The following is a 23077-nucleotide window of genomic DNA, read 5'->3' as shown; positions in this document are numbered from 1 at the left end:
TTTAACCATGTCGTGAGGTAGGTTACACCATATGAAAGCTTGGCTATCAGATTCAGGTGTCGTGTTGAACCTCCGACGACGAGGAGCGCCTGGCCACGGTCCCCATCTATTTTGCAAAACAATAGAGCTCTTTAAAAACCTTTGCGGTTTGTGGTATTTTTTCAGTGGGACGCATTACAATTCTTGCATTGGGATGCGCCACAACAACAGATACAAAATAGCCCGTGCACATAGAAAATTTTACGGCAAGTTTATTATTGGTAGCTCAATAATAAAGAGAGGTCTTATTTCTTAAGGGGTGTAGCTCGATCGAATTATTACGGAATTATTTGGCAAAAGCTAACGCGCATCGACGAACGCGCATCGAAGTACGCGCATCGAAGTACGCGCATCGAAGTATGCGCATGGAAGTACGCCCACAGTTATTTTCTTCATGTGACAGCCCCTCGTGACATTTACCCTTGAATTCAAAAACTGGCGATTTTCATCGTTCTCTCTAAATATCAGAAAACAAGGCTACGTTGAGCTTGGCACAGCACTGATATCCGAGGCTGCGTTCAGAGGCCAGTAAAGGAAAAGCGAACAAGACGAATAAGTGCATAAAGCATTTGGAGAAATTTATCATTTTAAATCATGTGAAAAATCAAATAAATATTCAGGTGGGAAATAAGCTATAAAAATGTAGAGATACATCATTAGGTGGTGAAGCTGTCTTATGTGCCATTTAGGAATAAAATATAAATAGAAAATTGCTGGCCAAACGCGAGAGGCTTTGATAGTGCTCTGTGATTGGGATAAATTGATATCTCTGAATTTATCGTTGGCAAACATAATATGTTATTTGAGAATAAATAACGAGCCTGTTTACATGGTGATGAAGATACCAAATTTTCTAGGTTAGGCGTGTCCCTTGTGAGCGATAGGGCGAGGGCATTGACTGCTAGGGGCACCAAACAAGGCGAGGGCATAGACGTCTCCAAGCTGGATTGAGATGTTGTTTATTTTGATGGTTCTGATTTTGCATAAGAGCTGTGAAGGTCACGCACTGTAACATGCAACCTTATGTTAGTTCTATAGCGATTGGTGAGAAACATAAGGCCAAAAGTATCTATGGGTTAGACCAACCCGAGGCAAAGCTATTCGTAATTGTGATCACAGATAATCCTACTTGCTCTTCTGGCAAAAAAGGGGTATTTATGTGAAGACTTATGATAGGAAAGTATGGTACATGAAGCGAAATTGGTTGGGTTTGAGTAGCAGGAATCCGGAGGCATCACTTTAAAAAGATTTCAGGAAGCAAAATGGTTGTACCTTGCCAATTAAATAACATACAATTCCAATAAATGAGGGTTGATTTGGAGATGTAATAAATTTAGAAAAACTGCAAAAGTAACAGGAAGATTAAGCCTAGATGAATAAATATAAATTGTAAAGTAGCGAAAAGTAACTGAGTCTTCACATGACTCCATGACTAAGGTCTTCATATGCTTGAAGTGATGTCCTAAAGAAAAAATTAATAAAAATAATTCGTGAAAATAGTTGAAAATCAACATATAAAAAGGTCAGTCGACACTCTTATACATTTTTTATATGGATGTTCTCAAAGGAGGGATGTTTGTTGGGAAGGGTTGAATAGAGGAGGAGATGGGTTAGAAGCATTTTTAAAACAGAATAGGACCGGAGGAGAGGTTATTAAGAGAAAGGGCCTCTGTCTCTAAATTGCGTAACTAGCTAATGATTGGAATTAAAGGGCGTTCACTTTGCAGGTAATATGAGTGGCTGATTCAAATACATCAAGAAAAACCATCACGTGGTTCGAGTCTTGTGAAAAATGCGAAACGATACGTAAATGAAAACGTTGCACTGTAAATATCATATTTGCGTTATCGTTTTGTAACAACGCCAGAATTACTGTTGTACAGTATTGGGTTGCCACGGGGTAGCAAAATTAAAGAAAATACAAAAACTGCAAAACAGAGAAGCAGAAAATGTATGATTTGGCTCATATGATATATCCTCTCTCTGCTCCTTCGTTGCAGACTCGATTAGGCTGGCCTTCTTTCGAGCAGCTGCCGTACAGGAACACTATGGCGTAGTCATCATATAATGGTCTATTACCAAAAAGCCTTAGACAGGCTTTCACACGGTTATCGGATATTCATAGTTGGGCCTTACGTATATTCATAGTTGGGCCTTACGGATATTCATAGTTGGGCCTTACGGATATTCATAGTTGGGCCTTACGGATATTCATAGTTGGGCCTTACGGATATTCATAGTTGGGCCTTACGGATATTCATAATTGGGCCTTACGGATATTCATAGTTGGGCCTTACGGATATTCATAGTTGGGCCTTACGTATATTCATAATTGGGCCTTACGGATATTCATAGTTGGGCCTTACGGATATTCATAGTTGGGCCTTACGGATATTCATAGTTGGGCCTTACGTATATTCATATTTGGGCCTTACGTATATTCATAGTTGGGCCTTACGTATATTCATAGTTGGTCCTTACGTATATTCATAGTTGGTCCTTACGTATATTCATAGTTGGGCCTTACGGATATTCATAGTTGGTCCTTACGTATATTCATAGTTGGGCCTTACGGATATTCATAGTTGGGCCTTACGTATATTAATAGTTGGTCCTTACGTATATTCATAGTTGGGCCTTACAGATATTCATAGTTGGTCCTTACGTATATTCATAGTTGGGCCTTACGGATATTCATAGTTGGGCCTTACGTATATTCATAGTTGGTCCTTACGTATATTCATAGTTGGGCCTTACGGATATTCATAGTTGGTCCTTACGTATATTCATAGTTGGGCCTTACGGATATTCATAGTTGGGCCTTACGGATATTCATAGTTGGGCCTTACGGATATTCATAGTTGGGCCTTACGGATATTCATAGTTGGGCCTTACGGATATTCATAGTTGGGCTTTACGGATATTCATAATTGGGCCTTACGTATATTCATAGCTGGGCCTCACGGATATTCATAGTTGGGCCTTACGTATATTCATAGTTGGGCCTTACGGATATTCATAGTTGGGCCTTACGGATATTCATAGTTGGGCCTTACGTATATTCATAATTGGGCCTTACGGATATTCATAGTTGGGCCTTACGGATATTCATAGTTGGGCCTTACGTTAAACAAAGGTGTGATCTGGCTGACATTGGGAACTAGGTTCGGACACTGAATGGCCAGTTTTGCCCAGTCATTCAATTTTAAGCTAAAAGAAATTATTGAGAATATGCAAGGGAGGCATAATACAATTTCCATTCATTTTGTATTGTATCTGTCTTTAGATTGATGATTGTCAAGTATGGAAAATGCAAGGGTTGTTGTTGTGAAGGGTTGGTTTTTAATAAGGGTTCTGTAAAGGAAAATTTTGTACGAGTCGGGATTTTGGCCTACTTACTTTTCCAATAAGGTTTTTTCATTTTATCCAATAAGATTTTACTTTTCATATTCAAATGTAAACTGGTTATTCAAACTGAATTGAATCCCTGTATAAAGAATTTCAAAATACAAATATTTGAAATAAAAAACCGAACGAAGACGAATCGATTTGACGACGTTGCTACGTCAAAATTATCGGTTTCGTTGAATCTGTGGTTGAATGGGGATTTCTTTCTGGCTTGAAATGATCATACATTTGCAGTGACAGTTTCTATGGTAAAGATTTAAAGCTACCGGCCACAAAAGATACTTACGGAATTATTGATGTACTCCTGTTGACTATCCCGCATCTGCACCAAGTATTCTTGCAAGGCCTAGGATGAATGGACAAATGAGCTTTTTGGCCTGACAAAGTTTACCCAAAGAATCCCAGCAACTTAGTATAAAACAAAAAGTCCAAGCTCACGTTAGCTGGGGGCCGCTGTTGTTCTTCTAGTCTGGATGAGGATGGGCCGCATCAAGTAATAAACAAAAAAGAGTCAATAGAAATGTAAAGAGAAAAATTATGAAAAGAAAAAAATTAGATACAATCCGATCAGGAGGGATGTAAGAAATAAACCAGAGCAAAAGGGGACAGTTTATTACGGAAGGGATCATTCCGGTAGGCGACCGAAGCAGGGCGAAAATCAAAGGGATTAAGGTTTTTATCAATTGTTATGCCAAATTTCTAAATTCTTCTACTCCTTACTCCAGTTTCCATTCTTGGAGTTCCTCTTTCTCGAATTCTTTCTGCAATCTCGCTAAATATTTTTCGTCAAAAATAAACACCTCCTCCCAAGTATATTCCATTTCCCTGTTCAATCAACGGAAACATCCAAACAGAAACTTAAAATGTCAAAAAGTTCATTTGCTGCTTACCTGTTTTGATTTGTTTAATTGATAACAAATTTCGTCAAAGCTCGATTCAGCCCCCTTTCCTATAGACCCGTCCCTCAGATCATAGATTTTTTCAATAAGCCAATCTCACCTTTTAGCCACCCTACCTTTCTAGCCCCCTCCCCCCAAAGGTAGAATACCAGAAGCGTTGGAAAAATAAGCAAACATTAAGCCACAAATAAAATTTTTTTAATACAGTAAACTACCGATAACTCGAAACGCCGATCTCAAACATCTTCTATGTCGAACCGATATTGCATCCCCCTTGCCAAATAACTTCGTATAAAAATTCCCCGATAACTCGAACATTCGCTATCTAGAACCATTTCATTGGTCCCCTGGAGGTTTGGGTAAGCAGAAGTTTACCGTATCTTCTATTTCTTATTTCATGTGCATTAACGTGGGTCGCTTTTTGTCCAGCTCAGAGTCTTTCCAACAGTGGTCTATCAATTTCGGAAGGTGAAATCAGTCTTGAGGATGTTCCTGCTCTATGTATTGACTCAGATCAACATGACGTTCTTCTGATAGAATAAGCTATTCAGAAATTCAGATCATCGAGTTATTCAGGTTTCAATAACAGAAATATAAATAAACCATAAGAAGAGCATCGTTGCCATTGTTAATAAACCACTCAATGAATAGCTTACTCACATTGAAACTTCCCCACCCCCTTCTATCAAGCCCCCTACTTTTTCATCTCCCTTCTACAAGTTCGAAAACCTTTGATCAAAACCAAACCTAGCCCCCCCCCCCCCCCCGAGAAAGTTGGACAATCTGGAAATGTAAATGTAGTTCTTCTTTTTCTGCCCACAGGTGGCTGAATGCCGTGGCGCGCATTTGTAATCCAGCTTCTGGAAGCCAGGACCATGGAAGGTACCTGGTTCGAGTCCGATTCCCTGTGACCGGGTGTGGCAATGGTGACTCATTTGTCAAAACGCGCGCATTGACAAATGAATGCACTATTGCTGGTTGTCACCTTGAATCGGACCGTGAAAGGTACCTGACTAATTCCTCTTTTTATATTCATTTATTTTTTGGTCGGCTTACACTCGTCTTTTTTGTCATAAGAAAGTAATTTTTGCAAAAGACCTGTTTTGTTTTTTTTTACTTATTCCTGTTTTGTTTTTTACGAAAACTATTTTTTCCCTTTTTTAAAGACGAATGTTTCCGCTAACTTTCAAATAAGGCAACCTTAACTTAATACTTCACTTTTTAAAGGGCCACTCCAGCCCAAAAATTTTTTCTGAGATTTTTGCATAAATTTGTAGTTAGTCGAGAAAAAAAAGCTATCGTGAATTTTTTTTCGAAAAGCTTAACTCGTTTTCCAGATATAGACGCTCAAAGTTGAGAATCACCGTAAAAATACGGCAAATTTTTTTCGGAAAAAGTACCTTGTGACGTATGAAGGGACCATTGTTTCAACATTCGGAGCTATTGTTATACGTTCGCACTGAAATTCGCACGACTCGGTAGAGGCTCGGAAGAGGCGATTCGTGTCGGAATCTCGGTTGTCGTTTTATTTATTTTCCTTCATTGCGATTAATGTTCAGCGGAGGCTTCCAGCCAACATGGACTAGTAATTCGACAAATCAAAGATGGAAGCTTCAACCTGAACGCATATCCTCATCTTGGCAACGCAGCAAGCTTTTCAAAATGGAATGCTTCACGAATTTTCAGATGTGAATGGATTTCTGACCGAAGGCATTTCTTAGCGTCGTGTCATCTCAGGGATTTCCAGGGAGCTGAATAATAATTGATGTCTTAACGCATTAGAAGAAGAACCCAATTCACAAGATGGAAACTTCCCCGTAAGTCACAATTCATCCTTATCATTTTACTATGTTGAACGTTTGGCGAAACTGCAGGGTGTAGAGGTTTGGAGGGGGTTTGGGGAAGGTGTGACACGCACCCCCTAAGCAACGCAATTTGCCGGGCTTTGAGAGAAACTTCGTCCTCTAAATATAAGTTTTTTAACAGCCAGTCTTGTGAACTGCCCCCCAAATGGTCAGAAATGTGGTTATATTACAAGTACAACAGGGGCTCTCAAGCAAAATGTTACATAAAATAGTACCAAAAGTAGAAGTTTGCTACTTTTTTGTACAAACAAGGGGGCCTGAGCCTCCTAGCACTACATCCCTGCCAATGATCTGTGCACTACACCTTTGCCCGAGGTATAGATGTGTAAAATTTCCTAGGGTTTGTCTGATGTTCCCCTGAACCCTTTTTCTTCATGTTTTACCATGTTCTGCCTTCAATTTTGGAGTTCTGCCTATTTCATCATAAAATTGATGCACAATTTCAAAATTTCGCCAGATCAATATACAGGGCAAAAGATCTACTACCCCAAAGAAAAAACATGGAATTTACACCCTTGGTTTTGGAAAAAAGATGTGTAATATCCTCATTCTAATGTTTTAAAGGCAGAATTGTTTATATTTGTTAAATTTACCTTTGCTATTCTAGCATTGATTTATATAAGCATGGCCTATTCATTTAAATTCATCTTTGTGTTACTTCAAATTAATATCCTTAGATGCTATTTGCTATAGTAACAGTGGTTGCCCTTTCACCCCTAAATTTCTCTTTGATCCTTTTAAATATCTATACTCTGAATGCCCCTGAGTGTCCAAGGTAGTGATTTCTTTGATCATTTTATGTTTTAATATGACTCTAAAGTAAGTTTCACTGGTATGTTAGTATTTATCCCTGTCAACCTTATTATTCTAGGCATAAAAAGGTAACAAACTCTTTTATGGATCAGCAGAAAGAATCTTGCAAAAAATGCTAGATGAAGGTTGGAGATTACATGCATCCTTTTATCTGGCTACTGGCTTTGGGGGAGTGATAACTTGCCCCTCTCTTCCCTGCAAGAGTTACCACAAAGACCTCAACACATTATTCTGTTTTTGTATTAAAATTTTTACAAAGGAGACTATTTTTAAAATTATCAAAATTTTATATATAATTTGGTCATATCTATATAAAGTTTGCAAATCCACAGCTATTATTTCAAACTAGTAACAACATATAGGTAATTTCTAGAAATTAGATAGATTATTGTTTCATGATACATTTATAAGAACATATCTCATGTGCAATAGAAATTACAAATTGCTAGCTAGTTCACTGGCCTGATTGTATAGATATTTAAATATATAGTTCAATGTAGCCAAGTATTTAAATACAAACATGTATTTATTATTCATAAATATAGCAGGTTGAAATTCTGACAGCTTAAAGGAGCTGAAAAGACCCCTGTAATAGTATAAAGGTTAAAAACAAAAATTATATTTACACAAGTATATTGAAAAAGTTGAATTATTATAATCTCAAATCCCTTTTTTTGTATAAAAACACATTTATAATTTTTGAAAAAGTTGTTTGACTCATGACTAATGGTAGGTTTTTAGTCTTGTCTTGAAAGTTTGTATACTTTCTTGTCCATGCCCTCGATTGTCCTGGTTTATTTCTAATAAGTCATAGTCATGTTGATATGAAGCTCTTTATCCTAATGAATATGTGGTATCAATTCATACAGCTTTCATTCCCGGTATACTGGTTTTGTTTTGGTCTTTCCTCCCGAATTAATTGCGCGATGGTTTTTTTAGATGTTGCACTAAAGGAAGAGCTGATGAAAAAGCGCGAATCTCCTTTTTAAAATCGAGAACTGGCCTGCCAATACAAATTGCTTCAAGAGCAACATTCCATGAAAGTCTGTCAACATCCTCATGTCTCTGTCGCTTTGACAATTTGACTTCTCTGTCAGAAAGATTCGTGCGATAAAAAACTTCCATATTCGATTAGAATATCAAGACTGGTGGACGATACTTCTATCTTTATATCGATTCCAGAAAGTCTGGCCTTCTAAAAAGCATGCCGCTGCTAGGACATGTCGTTAAATCTTTGAACTGCTCCGAGTGGTAAAACAAAAGAATTGATGGGTGAGAGGCTTGTACCAATACGAGGAAACAAACGCTCGATACTCTAAATGCGCGCGGCAGCTCCCAAGCAATCGAGAGACTGCCCCCGCTGCCCCCGTGCTTCCGGCGCCGCTGTATCGGATTAACCCATTTTCTTTCATGATCAAAATTTTGTTTCTCCTTTTTATGTTGATTGAGATTTGATTGAGGTCTAGCGTGTTTAATTTTCAACATTTGTAAATTGGGGGCACGTGCCTCAGATTCCCCGGCTCATACGTCTTGGTCTTTGGTCATGTGCCCCACCACTCTCTCATTCTTCTACTTTTGAACCGCTTCGCTTTTCTCCGCGTCCGCGCCTTGCCTGCTTGGCGGCTGATTCTGTTTCTATGGATATAATACCAAGGCCTATCAAATAGATTCCAATTGTTCCTAACATGCTATTGTAAAAATGGCCAATCAGTGGTTGGAGCAGTTCAAAGATTTAACGAGATGTCTGCTAGGCCCTGTCTGCCATTTCGCTAGGTTCTCGTTGACCCTTTGGACAGCCGATGATACTTGCCTCGAACTTACCGAGGTCGAAAATGCTTGTGACGTCAATCCGAAGATCTCCGATAACACGGTTGAAAACAATTCAACTCAATGACCATTTTACAAACGCTAATAACTACAAAACGGTTAGAGATATGAAAAAATAATAACAGATTCGTTTTCAGGAGGTCTGATTACATCGTATTCTGAAATAAAAATTTTGGGCTGGAGTGGCCCTTTAACAATAATTTTTCTACATTTACCTTAAAGGTCATATGAAACGAAATTTTTTATTGGACATTTTACGCAATTTGATGGCGCTGATTGCGAAAATCTTGGTTAAATTTTCAAAAGATACCTGTAAGACACCAGAATTTCAACTTTAAAAGTCAATTTTGGAGACCAAAAGTGATACCGGGGTCTGGGACGAGAAGACAGGAAGTGACGCAATAGGTTTGACATGTTCTTGGCCTTGAAGCCGTAGTAAACATAAACATTAAGCAACTGCAGAGGAGACGTATGGTAATGTTGATTTGGATCAGTCTTCGAATGAATTAAATGAGTTAGGGAGCATTGGCTGAATTTGGTGGCCTTTCTAGCTTTACTAGCACACAACACCGGTATCCTCCGAAGAAGAATCATCAATCCTCGTCGAACGATGTGAGGGAGAGGACTAGGACCATCCTGGGCACAGAATACTTTTTCTCTTCTGTGTCCTGGGAATGAAGATTGAATTTGATCAACGCAGCTTGGAGTTTGGTTTGTGAGACATATTGCCTTGAATCAAAGGTAAACTAAATTCTTTATTTTTCCATTATCTTTACAATTTATAGTATTTCAAGGCAGAAACTCTCACAGACACGAGCCTGGCCTACTGGCCTAAAGCAAACGGGATACTAGCCTGATAAACAGACCTTACTGTGTGTAAGCTTTCACTAGATTGGCGAACTCTATTTCATTAAATTGGTGGGAAAAGGGAAAGACTGAATCGTGATTATATTTTTCTATCACAGGTGCTCGTGTACAAAGTGCTCAACATAATCGCTTATCAGACAAGGAAGTACTGCTGCAGCCGAGGAATAAACGAGACGTAGGTCACGCTCACATCTGATGGTTTAACAAACAGGAATGAATAACGGTGTAACAGAATAAAACCCCTTCAAGAATCTTGTTCACAAAGAAGTTCTCCTCCTTGCCGGCTATTATTCAAGGACAAGACTCGAAGGCAGTACGAAGTACGAACTGCTCTCACTTGTGGAATAAAATCAACACTTGCTGTTGAATCAGGAAGTGTTGTCACAAGGAACTGAACGAACATCGAGCATTTCCCCAGGGCCGCCGAAAGCAAGGCCGGGCCCAGCTCAATGCTTGGAATCCTACCTAAAATGTATTTGATATGAACTTGAAATGCATAGAATTTTTTTTATGTACTTGAGATTTATTTTCCTAAAGCCTTTTTAAATTTTCTCAATGCAAATTACCATGTCATAACTACAATTTGATTATCCTTACAAAATAATTTTGCTGCACAATGAGCATATAGTTTTCTAGAACAATCTTGTTTTACGTACTTTTGCAAAGTCCCATGACTGATTTATGGGAAAACCCTTCAAATTCCTTGGACTTCCTTGTATTTTGCAACTGATTTTTGAAAAAAATCCTCAAAGGCCTGGGAACAGGTACCCTCGTCTAAAAATAGCTCAAGGGGTACTTGACAGTTGGGGGCAGTATCCCATCTTCAGCGATCAAGTCATGTACTTGCAGCACGATTCTTACTTTAATTGTGTTTTGAAACTGATTTTTGGGAAAATATCCTCAAAAGCCTGGAATCGAGTACCCCATTCTAAAAATAGGACAAGGGGTAATTTGCCACCTTGGGTCTGCATACTATCTTTTTCAGCGTATCAAACTATGTACTTTCACAAAGTTTAATGCTTCTATCGCGATCTTCAACTGATTTATGGAAAAAACCCCTTCAAAGGCCTGGAATCGAGTACCCCAGTTTAAAAATAGCACAAGGGGGCATTTGCCAGATAAGATATGCATCCTATCATTTTCAGCGTGTCAAACTCTGTATTCTGACAAAGTTTCGTGCTTTTATCTTCTTTTGCAAGATTTTTTTATCAACATCACTGACAAAGGTTCCAATGGCTATCGAAGGGACGTGTCAAACCTATTACGTCATAGCGTCGATCTGACCGCGTTCGAGTGGCATCGCTTTTGAAGGTCACTTTTTCGGGCTTTCGAGCGCCATATCTAAAAAATTTCAAGTCGTAGAAAGAAACGGGGAACGGCGTCTTGACAAGCGAAAAAAGCTCTACCAAATAAGTGAAAATCGTTTTTCGGTTCATAAGACCTTTAAATCCTCCAATGAACGTCCTGGGCGTTTATATAATTTTTGACTGTTGATGTGGGCGTTTATTAGAGGGAGGCATTTATAAAAGGGAGGCGTTTATTTCAAAAATTAAAAAATATCTTTCATTATGCTACACACAAGTACTGTAATCAAATAACAGGTACAAAATCACCCTTTTGGGAAGGTGCGTTTATTAGAGGGGGCGTTCAAAAGAAGGGGGGCGTTCATTGGAGGATTGAAGGTACTTGTAACAAACAGCTTCTATGACCATTAAACAGGGCCGCTGAAAGAAAGGAAGCAAGGGGACAAACTGCCTAAGGCCTTGAGGTCTAAGGGGGTTCATATAGTAATGGAATCCGTTTTGAAATCGAATTAATTTAAAGTAACATAATTATGCCTAAAATAGTTAAGTCTTTTAAATGATTGCTCAAAAATTAATAAATTTTAGCTAATCTAAAGGGCATGGTTGCAAAAAATTTTCCGTTTTCCCCCATAACCTCCCTAACCTCTCGGCGGCCCTGCCTCTAGATACCCCCGGGGAGGGGAGGGGGCGTAACTTCTACACTCATCGGTACGAGACGAGCCATTCTTTGGGGGTGCCTTTTCCAAGTAGACATGGTCATAAACTTTTGGATTGAATTTTAGCGTGAACCTGAATTTTGAGCTATAATTTTAAAAAGAAGGCTAATATGTTCTCATTTACTTGATTGCGTTGTTGGATTTTCACAAATTTGAAATAAATTTAAGGGTCTTCAGCCTGGTAACCGAGCTGTATCGGTAGCTTGACCAGCATGCATTGTCCCGTACACATGACGGCCCAGCTACAAAGACAACCTTGGTGCGGGTCTTTTTCATAAAGTCACCCTCAAAGGATACTTTGAACACGAAAACTGCCCCTGTTCTCGCATAAGCCCCCACCCCAATTGCATGTTAATATACGAGGTTTATTAACTCCATAAAAACACCATTCACTTGATGGTTGACGATGATGCTAGTTGTCTGAAAATGTCCATAATAAATGAGCCCCCAGGCAAAGAGAATCGTAGTGTGAAATCCCCTCCCCCCCCAAAAAAATGGATTTTCACCCCGTCAATTGTTTGTCATCCTTTCTTTACAAATCGTGCACCACACAAAGCTAAGTTACCCCCCTGAATACATGCCTAGGGAAATCATGCCCTCAAACCTTGACAACACTGTCGACCCTGTAGAATTAAGGATAAGTTGTGCAGAAAACTGAGATTGAATGGGTTACTACTAGCAAAAGGGCCTACCTCGTATATAAAGCGGTACTGATCAAACTGCTCCACAGCACCAGCTCTGTCATTGCGCAACACTTTCACGATGTTGTAAACATCAACAGAGCCTCGTTTTGCCAAACTCTCAATGCCGTTGGCAATAGCAACCAAAACAGCTGACATGCCGATTCCATCACTGAAAAAGAAAAACAGCTTGGTTAAAATGTAATGCAAAAGTTTGGGACCCAAGAAAACAGAATTCACAGGAGACAATTTGTCACAAATAACGCCCTGTAAATTAAGCATATGAACTATATTCCAAAAGATGATATGCAAGCTTCACTGATACAGTTGCTCTTTCTGCTGCGCAGAGCATGAATACAATTGATCCTATCCGAGCCACACAAATTTCATTTTAAACAGAAACTCAAAGACAATTCTGCAAAGCTGATAGTTCATGTGAGATGTCAAATCTGTTATAACTTTTTCAGCAAATATCATGTACAAACTAGGTTCTGTGAACCTGAAAAGCATTTATAGACTTATTGCCTTATAGAGATTTAAAATGGGAACTGCAATGACGACTTTTTTTGAATCATTGACAGATCTTTTTCTCCATCTAGCAGTTTTAAAACGAATTACAAAAATAAAAAATGAAAACTCAGCCAATATGCAGGAAAAAGGAGCTAGTTTTCTCTTGGACCCAGCTGGTAATATTTTCAATAGGGAAGCAGCACTGACTGGGAAACATTTCCAGTCATGTGTTCCGTTAACGGAATTTGGCTTGAAATTGTTTTCAAAGTAATTTCTGGAAGTCATTTAATCCCATTATTGCATAGATAAGTGAAGATTGCTCAACCAGAATATTGTTACTGGTTTTGATTCTGAAATGTACCCTTTTCCGAACAGGTAAAACTTAGAATAATTAAAATGCCATTAATTTGAGAACAACAAAAATAACATTGCTGATTTTCTGCTATATGTTAGACATTTATGTATATAATAAACATATAAAAATTCAACTTTGAAATATTTCGCCAACATGATTAATTTTGAGCCAAAAAATGGAACACTTGTTGCCATGGCAACTTTCTTCCATTCTGTTTCTATAAATAGAATGAGTTTCTTCAGTCTTAGTTTAGTTTTAAGGCCATTTTTGGATTCAGTGGTGTTTAATTGACCAGGTATGGTATTTTTGTATGCAAAATCATGGTCTGTCGTGAACTTTAAGAAATGTTATAGTTATGGAAAAAATCAAAATGGCGGATTCAAGAAACTAAAGCCAAAAAATACCGAATTTCAAATTCCTATATTTCACAAACCAAATGAGATATTAGATTGAAATTTTAAAATGTGGTCTGTCTCATGGTGTTGTTTGTTCCTACCAAAATTAAAAAAAATCTGTGACCATGGGTGTCAACTTTGAAAATTTTGTCCCCCTTTGACATGGAATGACCCGTTACTAACTGACCTGTTTTCATCCACAACTGGGTATATCCACAATGCAAAAAGTGAAGGCAAAAAATGTTGGCAAAAAGTGAAGACAAAAAGTCAAGGAAAAATGTCAAAGCAAAAAGTCAAGGCAAAAGTCAAGGCAAAAAGTCAAGGCAAAATGTGAAGGCAAAAAGTCAAGGCAAAATATGAAGGCAAAATTCAAGGCAGCAAAAAGCTCACCTGCAGTGAACAACCAGTTTAGAGGATTCTCTTGTCTTTAAACCTTTGATGGCCTCTAGCACAAAAAACCTCACAAAGGAATTAACATTTTCTGGGATGTTGTTGTATGTCATATATCTGTACAGGCACACTTCTCTCAGCTCGCCCTGCGAAGCAGCAAAAGTAGATGAATAGTCAATCAGTTCCTAGGTACAGGCAGTCAGTGCTTCTGGGCAGCAATTTACCTTATTTCACTTGGAAATGCTCTTTTAATTTGGGAATTTTACTTAGAAGCTATAAGAATATACTGGTGATTATTTTACAAAATTATAAATTACGTATTATAAATTGCCATTGATTATAAAGTGGGGTTGGTATCAATTAAAGCTATACCTAAAGGTTCATAGCCAAGGCCTGATTGATTGGTCTTCTACAAAAGGTTTCGAATAAAAATGATAAAAATTTGCGGTTACACAATATCAACATCCAATCAGTCAAATTTGGTTTCTGTTCTTTAACTAAATGGCAGCAATCTTTGCCAAACTTCCAAATTTTTCATTGGTCAGATCTTACCCATTTCTCGACATTTTTAGCTGTGTTTGTGCTATTAAGGGACTTCATGATTAGCTCACATTGGCAAAGAGAATAAAAAAAATTTAAAATAGACAATCAGAAGTCTCATATGTAGGATACCTATGACGTCATCACTTGATGGTGTTTGTTCAATAGATGAAGTCCCTGATGCGGTTGGGTCGCTAGAAAGAGAGCTTTTTTCTACAGGGGATGTCACCATAGTAGACGAATGTTCCATGGTTGCGCAGATTCAGTTGATGTAGAGATTTCGTATGACGATAATGCTCATGCACTTGGTGATATTGTTGCCATGACATTGCCTGCAAAGCAAAATTTCAAAACATCAATAACAGGTAACGAAAAAGATGTCTGCTCACAGTGGAGTCAGCTTCACACTACTATTTGTTAAGCACATTCAAGATAATTTTTTATTGTCCTTTCAGACAAAACAGAAGATGCCAAAAAGTAAGCAAATTAGCTAAAACCTTGGTTACAAGCATTTATCACAAATGTCCATTATAGAAAAAAGTAAAAGAATTTGCATTGACATTTGAGATAAGTTGAGTGTGGGAGAAAAATGTCTTTCATCTCGTGAGTACAGCTTTTGAAAAAACAGTTTTTGGAGAGTTCATTTAGATGAACTTTCCAACTAAGATGTTCATCCAGAAGAAGTTCCAAAAATCTTACATGATTTACCCTGGTGATATGTTGTTCACCAATTTTAATTAGGATGTCGGATGTGATTTTTAGTAATTCAGAATTTACGCCATTGACTGAAACAAATTGATGTCTTTCTGAAAGGTAGGACCGAAACCAAGCCAGGGCCTCTCCTCTGATACCATAATGTTCAAGTTTGTTAATCAAAATATCGTGCTTAACAGTATCAAAGGCTTTTTGAAGGTCAATGAATATTCCACATCCACATCCAAGTTTGTTTCTTATTGCTTCAGTCATACTAATCAAAGCATGGTCAATTGAATGATTTTCCTGAAAACCAAATTGTAAAGGGTAGATTACTTTGTTATGAGTAATAAACGAATAGAGTTGTTTGTACATTAATTTTTCATATAAGCTGAAGACTGGCAACATCGATATAGGCCTATAGTTTGACTTAGTTTTGGTGTCCCCCTTTTTAAAAACAGGAATTATTTTGGCTACTTTTAAAGGGCATATGTCGCATTAGCAGTTGGCTAATAAAACAAAAGCCTTTGAAGTGGAATTCCATTGTTTTGTGACTATTCATTTCTTCTAAATTAATTTTTATTGCCGTAAAAATTCACCCTCGATTCCATGCTTTGTATTAAACAAAAGAGATAATTGTATTGCATTAGCCAATCATGTTCACGACAGATGTCCTTTAATTCATTTGGAAAAATTCCTTTGAAGAACGACTGATTGATGAGTGTAGCTAAGGAATTCGAAATATAGGGTCCTAGAATTTTCAATAGATTGATTGGGATACTGTGTGGCCCAGAAGACTTTGATGAGTCAAATCTAAAAATTTCATTCTCAACTTCTATGTGATCGACTGGAGAGAGGAAGATTGAGTTTAAGTTTTTTATTTTCAAGATATTCAATAGGTGACTCAGATCTTTTTAGCAAAGTATTGGTAATATTCTCAGCAACATTAACAAAGTACTTGTTAAAGATATTAGAAATTTTAGTTGTTTCTGAAATTATTTCTTCTTTATCCTTGATTTTGCCAATACTTGAAGGGATATGGAGCCTTTCTTAGAGATAATTGATTTTATGCTTACCCACAGTTTTCTCATATTTTGACATTTCGTAGAGAAATGGGCGTGGAGATAGTTTAGCTTGCTTTTCTTTATCTCATTTGTTACCCGATTTCTGAATTTTCTGTAGAGTTGAAGATCCGATCTATTTCTTTTCATTTTTCTAAACATATGATCATGAATTCGCATCATTTTTTGTATTCTGCTGTTGATCCAAGGTTTTGCTTTTATTTCTGATTCTTTTATGAGCACTTTTTAACTGGTACATGTTTTTGTGCACTTTTCAACAAGCATATTAATGTCTTGAGAGAATTTATTATAGTTTCCACCATGGTTGTAGAGGGTTATTTCTGTGTCTCACAATGGTAAACCATGGTAATAAAACATGATGTTGCCATGGTCCTACCTTCTGTGGTCTTTTCGCATACTTTGAATATGATTGATTAGGCCTATCTTTCTTTAATAATTTGACCAAGAAAAGATAACTAGAAATTAACTTAAGTTAACTTTGGTGAGCAGGGTTGAATCCACCAAGCTCCTCCGAAAGATCTAAATTTTAAAAAGTAGTATGATTCAATGTATCTCCGGCAAAAGTTCCATGGATTCAACCGAAGTTACATGTGCCGAAAGTTACTGGGCAGTTCAAGACATGAAGACAGGTTAAGGAAATAAAATTGCAAATCTGACACTAAAATAGACATCCTTTATTTAATTTTTTTGCACGTACGAGCTAAGAAATGAAACGCATCATACAGACCAAAACAGAGGTGGAGGGTCAAAAGTTATAACTTCCTGATCGCAAAAAAGTCGGCCTAAAATCAATTGCAGTGCTTTTAAAGAGAAGACCCTTTCTTGCGTATTTAAATGACGAAAGCTACAATAAAATGAAAAAGAACTTTGCCTTACCGTTATCCACACTCAGTGACTTGAAAAACTGTAGCTGTTTTTCTTAGTAATGTTGATGGAATTTTTAGGAACAAAGCGGAGTTAGGGGCCCTTTACATGAGATCCGAAATGAACTCATGCCGGTGTAGTATGCTAATCGGTCCCCCATGCAAAAGTGTCCCCTTTGAGGCGATACGTATATGCGTTTCAGTAACCTTCGTGAAACGGGTAGCGTTTCAGTGACCAAGTGGTAATGGCGGAAGTGTATAGCGAAGCTTCGAGAAAAAGTTCAAGATGCTGATATATTCTAAAGTTCAAGATGACTGTTAAATTTACTGGAAATCCAAAAATATATTATTTATAATGCAAAGATTGCTTAGATTTCTTGCGGTAGATGATAATAGTAAGCCGAAATAGAAAGTTGATACGGTGAGTTTAGGCCCATCAGCTTGATTCGTGAAATCGTGGCAAAAACTGATGGTTTATTCACAAGAAACGCTCCCTTGTGTTTAAAATCAATTTTTTTACTCGTGCATACTTGATTGTAAAGAAAAGCTATGTACAAATCTAACATTAATTGCATATGAAAGGCGTGAATGTTGACATATAATTTATTCGTCCGTGCTCTGTTTGGCCTAAGCCTTGCTACAATTTGAATATATAGTAAACTTTATCGTGAATATCGACATTGTCTTTAATCATGCCCATTTAATAGTATTTTTTCCAAGATGCTGCTACTGAAAAGATATGGGGCTAGTGCCCCCTTGAAGCATGCATACATTAGACGGGGAAGATATTCTACCCCATGTTAAAAGGGACAGCCCCTCCATCAAACTTTATGACACCTCTGAAAAAAGTTATCAAAGTCTCTAGAATCAAGGCGGAATTTTTGCATCCTTTCTTTTCAACTAAGAGACAAAGTAGGCAAAGTATTTAGATGTGTATATAAACTGTATACTTTTCAAGTTTAGGCATCTTCTATATCAATAAATGATCCAAATCCCCCTATTAATTTTTTTAAATTGAGGAAATTTTTGTCTGAAAACATTTTATCTTGAATATTCTGTACTGATATTTACAAGTATAAACATAAAATATTGCTAATTTTGTTTTGCTTAAGAGGTAATATTGTTCAGAATGTCTGCTTTTCAATTTGGATGTTCTTGACATTGACAATTATTGTTCTTGGTTTTTCAAACACTCTCTATTGATGCTGAGCTGAGCATTTTCTTTTTCAAATAATACATCTTCTGAAAACTCTTACTCAATAAACTTAAACAAGACAACAATGGATGAGATGTTTCTTGTATAGTGTAAATTTGATATGACGATGTCATCATCATTAATAATATGTAAACACTACAACTGTCTTAGGGTTCACATTACTTTGATAGATGGAAAGAATACATTATTTTTGTTTCTTAAAATTTTTATATGGTTTAAACAATTGACAATCATGAAAAAATTTTCTTATTTGTTTTGTACAATTGTGGGGTCATAATGTTTACTGTATAATACCATGAGATTGTACTTTTTTGCTAGAATAAGCCTGACATGATCTCTGACTTGGCCCTCATTCACTAAGGGGTTTATTGCACAGCTCTTACACAATAGACATTTGTGTTCAGATTTTTTTGCATAAAAATGAGAAATAATAATTGAGAAAAAACAATAAAATCAGAGCTGTTTTTCTCAAAATGCATGTATTTATTGTCAGATTTATCAGACATATAAAGATTTTATGTAATATAAACTTTCAGTGCTTCTCTTATTAATGCTTTCAGGTATTTGGCAGACCTTTTTCAGACCTTTTTTCAGACCTTTTTCAGACCTTTTTTCAGACCTTTGGGAGATCTTTGGTAAACCTTCTAACCAGTTCAGAGACTACAATGTTAGTTTAATTTTGTGGTTCTTAACTTTCATTAGCAAGACCTATTAAAAAAAACATATCAATAATATTCCTTATGGATATGATAAGAATAAATGCATATGAATATAAAATGCACAAAATCAACTGTGTTAGCCACATCAGGGGTAGGTAGTACCTAGGCATTTCCCTGTTTGGCAAACAAATAACAGATTTCAATGCAAATAGGGGCATTACAAAGTTCAATATGGCTACTTAGCCTTTCAGTGTATCTTTCAGAAGAGGTAAAGGAAATTGTGGTGGTTTTGAAAAAAATAAAGGGAGTGAAGAGGTTTACAACTGATATTTCATACAAAGTCTCAATATAAAAAGATTAGTTACTTATTGGAGTGGAGACCATCCTACTGTAGGCATGGGGGCTGCAAATTTTTTATTTGGCACAAGGACCTTTGGAAGCTGCTCTGACTTTCTGGAGACAAGATGTTTCAGTAACAGATGTCTATAAATTGCAATTTTTCCTCAAATTTCAAGGGAACGGGGGGGGGGGGGGGTGGCTCTTTGGGTGAGATCAGATACCAGGATTCCGCATAGAAAATTTCCTATTAACGCAATTCTGCAAGGAAATTTTCGTTTTACCGCAATACCGAGCTTTCAAATTGAAAACTACCAAATATATCGTAGTCTGAGTTTAGATTCAGGCAAGTGAATTTCGATTAATTCTAAAGATCAAATTTTATGTAAAACTGTTTTATGCACGATACAAGCATGCATAATATTGCCCCTAAATTGGAAAATTCGCAATATGTACACATCTCTTCAAATCACCATATATAAAACTCGACCCTTTTTTATCAAACTATCTAGCATTAGCATGTATTAATGGCGAATTGTATCTTGCAATTGCCCAATCAGAGACCCCTTACTGAAAGGTTTTATGTAAAGGTACAACTAGAATATCAACGACAAAGTTGGGTAGCAAAGGAGGGGACATATAAACTTCTTTGACAAAGAATTACATTCTTCCTTCTGATATCAAAGAGTCTGAGTAAAATGGGATTATTTTTCAACGTTAAAGTTGAAAACATTATCTCGCTATTGCTTACAAAGAATCAACGGAGATAAAGCTGGACACCTTCGCGCCTATAAATAGGCAACTGAAAGCTCATCATAATGAAACTTCTTTTCGCTACGAGAAATTCCATACAATGGTGTATTTTGGTACAGGTCAATTCAAATACAAATTGGATGAGATTTGATTTTTTCCAGAACAACAAGACTAATGTTTGTTGATTGTCTTTAAAAGAAATCACAGTAATCATTTAACATAGCCCTCGTCGAATTTTATCAATTTTTCTTCATTTCAGAATTGAAGACAGATACTCCACTTTTTTCCCTTTAGAAAGAATCGGAGTATTAGCAATAAATCGAAGTTTAACCAAAAACGGAATACAAAAATGGAAACACAAAAACAAATTAATATTCAAGTCCAAAGTTTCAATTTCAAAATCTATCAAAACCTTGAAATAGCTTTCCGCCCTTGAATATTCATTTGAAGAGAAAAGTTGTATAAGTCACAGAATGTCGCCTCGTGTCGCAAGTAAATCGAGGAGGCATGATTAAGGAGATAGATTTATCTATTAAAATTTGAGAAATAACTTCTTTTTGTTCATATACATAATAATGAAATGTTTTTATTCGACTCATAAAATGCCTTTTTGTAACTACAGAGACAAAAATTCAGCATTCAATGATTATTCAAATTTCATTAGATTTCATTTTCACATTAGTTCATAGAGAGGCTCATCTATGCTTGGGACTAAATATGCTAGTGCGGCTCTGTTATTAACCAGTGTAAGGAGTTAATACAATAATGCTAATATATAATCATATGGTAATTTACTTTATAGTTGTTCTTGTACAACCCAGGTTAAGACTTGAAAAAAACCCACCTTTTCTCCTTTTTTTAACAAAAAAGGCCTTGGAGAATGATGGATCAGAAACTTAAATTAATTTGTTTAAAGTACATGACATGATTAAAGTATATGACAAGAGAGTGTTATGGAACTGGTTGGGACAGAATGAAAAAATTTCCACACCTTTTTGCAGTCAAAAAGCGCCTTTTTAACCCCAGAAAGTAACTATTTTACAAGTAGGATGCCCTCAAGACTAATTTTTTTGGTTACACAGAATAAAGTATAATAATTTCCTAAAATATTACCCTTTCCCAGAATTATCTCATCAGAATTCGGCGAAATACAAAATCAATTACACCGAGATGTCCCACCCACTCTTTCTCTGTCTCTGCCATTGGGAACTTTGCAGTGGAATGTATACCCAGGCTAAATTTTGTGTGCACCTTGAATCGCATTATAAGGCCATACGTCTGCTTACGGTAGCCAAGACCTAGATAGTGGATAGCATGGTCTCACATGAATATGAAACAATATATTGGTTTTACCTATTGATTTCGTTTGACATAACAAATACAGTGGAATCCCGATATAACGATTTCTGAAGGGAACCAGAAAATAGTTTGTTATATCGGAAGTTCGTTAAACCAGGGGTTCATTGTATCAGGATCCCACTGTATGCTATGTTCATGTGTCAATAGTCCTACCTCTTCAGCTGTAATTTCCTCTCTTTATAAGATCTAAATAAAGTTTTCTACGTTTCCCTTAAATTTTTGCCATACAGTTATGAATAAACGTTACTTTGTTTCCATTCAATTTCCACGATATTTTCTACAATTCTTAATGTCGAAATTGCAAACTACAATTCTTAAGAATTTGATGGTAATTTCACTGAAGCAATAGTTATACCATTACAAATTTGAAGAAAGTCAATCATATTTTATTGATCCTATCAATAAGACATTTTGATGAATAATTTAACCAGAGCGATATTTCAATTATTGACCTCTTCCATAGATGTTTTGGATAGGGCAATCAGTTTTTAGGTAAATGTCCCCCTATCGTTTTATAGTGTTCTATAGAGGGGACACTTTTGCATAGTGTCGTTTTGCTATGCGTTTCGGTCCCCCCCCGACCATTTCGCATACAGTTTTGTTATGCAAAAGTGTCCCCCTAATGTTTTAGAGAGGGGACACTTTTGCATAGTGTCGTTTTGCTATGCATTTCGGTCTCCCCGGACACTTTCGCATACAGTTTTGTTATGCAAAAGTGTCCCCCTATTGTTTTATAGAGGGGACACTTTTGCATAGTGTCGTTTTGCTATGCGTTTCGGTCCCCCCGGACACTTTCGCATGGGGGGACCGAAACGCATATTACACCGGCACGAAAGTGTCGTGTAAACATATCAGTTTTTCATATCGGGGGGAATCAGTGATAAAATCGCCTCCGTTGCATAAATCAGGGTTGCCAATTTGGCAATTTAGTTGCCAAAATTGGCAATTTTGGCACTTTTTCATGTTGTTTGGCAACTAAAAATTTAGATTTGGCAACTGTCTAAAGTTTGGCAATTTTTTGGCACTTTTTGAACATTTTCTCTTCACGAGTTTGTGACATTTTCTTAGTATCTTTTCGTGACATTCTCCCTTCAAATTCGATAATATTCCGTTAATGACACCCTGTGCCTATCCCTGACACTTCTCGAAGTTTCATTCACTTGACTTGGGTGACCGGAACAAAGTACTTACATCTTGGTGTGACCCTGTGATGTCGGCAACTTTGCTAATGTTAAGGTGTGGTGTCGGTGATAGGAAACAATGTTTAAATATGTTTGCATACTGTTCACATGTCGAATGTCGTCATTTCTATTGATGATTTCGATTGGATGACATCGAAGGTACGTATTTTTCGATTCCCAATGCTGATTGGACAATATATTTGTATTTCCTTTTCAAAATATATAATAATGTGAGATTTTACAATAGAAATTAAAACATCTATTCACTGGTGTGCAATTTGTTATCATTCTGTTTACTAAAACTATTGTCTGTATTACTGTTTGAAA

At 36.8% G+C, this 23077-nt stretch overlaps 1 protein-coding gene and 1 long non-coding RNA gene across 3 annotated transcripts; one reads left to right on the top strand and one right to left on the bottom strand.

Moving 5' to 3' along the window:
* Positions 1-1438: 1438 nt before the first annotated feature.
* Positions 1439-14196, bottom strand: LOC135683402 (tyrosine-protein phosphatase non-receptor type 7-like). Its single transcript, XM_065198645.2, has 4 exons — positions 14069-14196; positions 12431-12590; positions 3734-3793; positions 1439-1501 (listed from the first exon to the last, which is right to left on the bottom strand). Exons 1-4 carry the CDS (start codon positions 14179-14181, stop codon positions 1481-1483), a joined length of 354 nt encoding a protein of 117 aa, XP_065054717.2. The 5' UTR covers positions 14182-14196; the 3' UTR covers positions 1439-1480.
* LOC148957734 (uncharacterized) lies at positions 5761-12214 on the top strand. 2 transcript variants are annotated; one of them, XR_016145020.1, is made up of 3 exons: positions 5764-6163; positions 7083-9592; positions 9817-12214. It is a non-coding gene; the product is annotated as an uncharacterized LOC148957734 (long non-coding RNA). The 2 variants fall into 2 exon arrangements; XR_016145019.1 differs by having other exon boundaries at positions 5761-9592.
* Positions 14197-23077: the final 8881 nt, after the last annotated feature.

The sequence above is a fragment of the Rhopilema esculentum genome, chromosome 20 (genome assembly GCF_057945365.1).
Source record: "Rhopilema esculentum isolate cy_ngs chromosome 20, ASM5794536v1, whole genome shotgun sequence".
Lineage (NCBI taxonomy): Eukaryota > Metazoa > Cnidaria > Scyphozoa > Rhizostomeae > Rhizostomatidae > Rhopilema > Rhopilema esculentum.
Note: the sequence above shows the minus strand (reverse complement) of the source record. Positions and strands in the feature narration are given on the sequence as shown.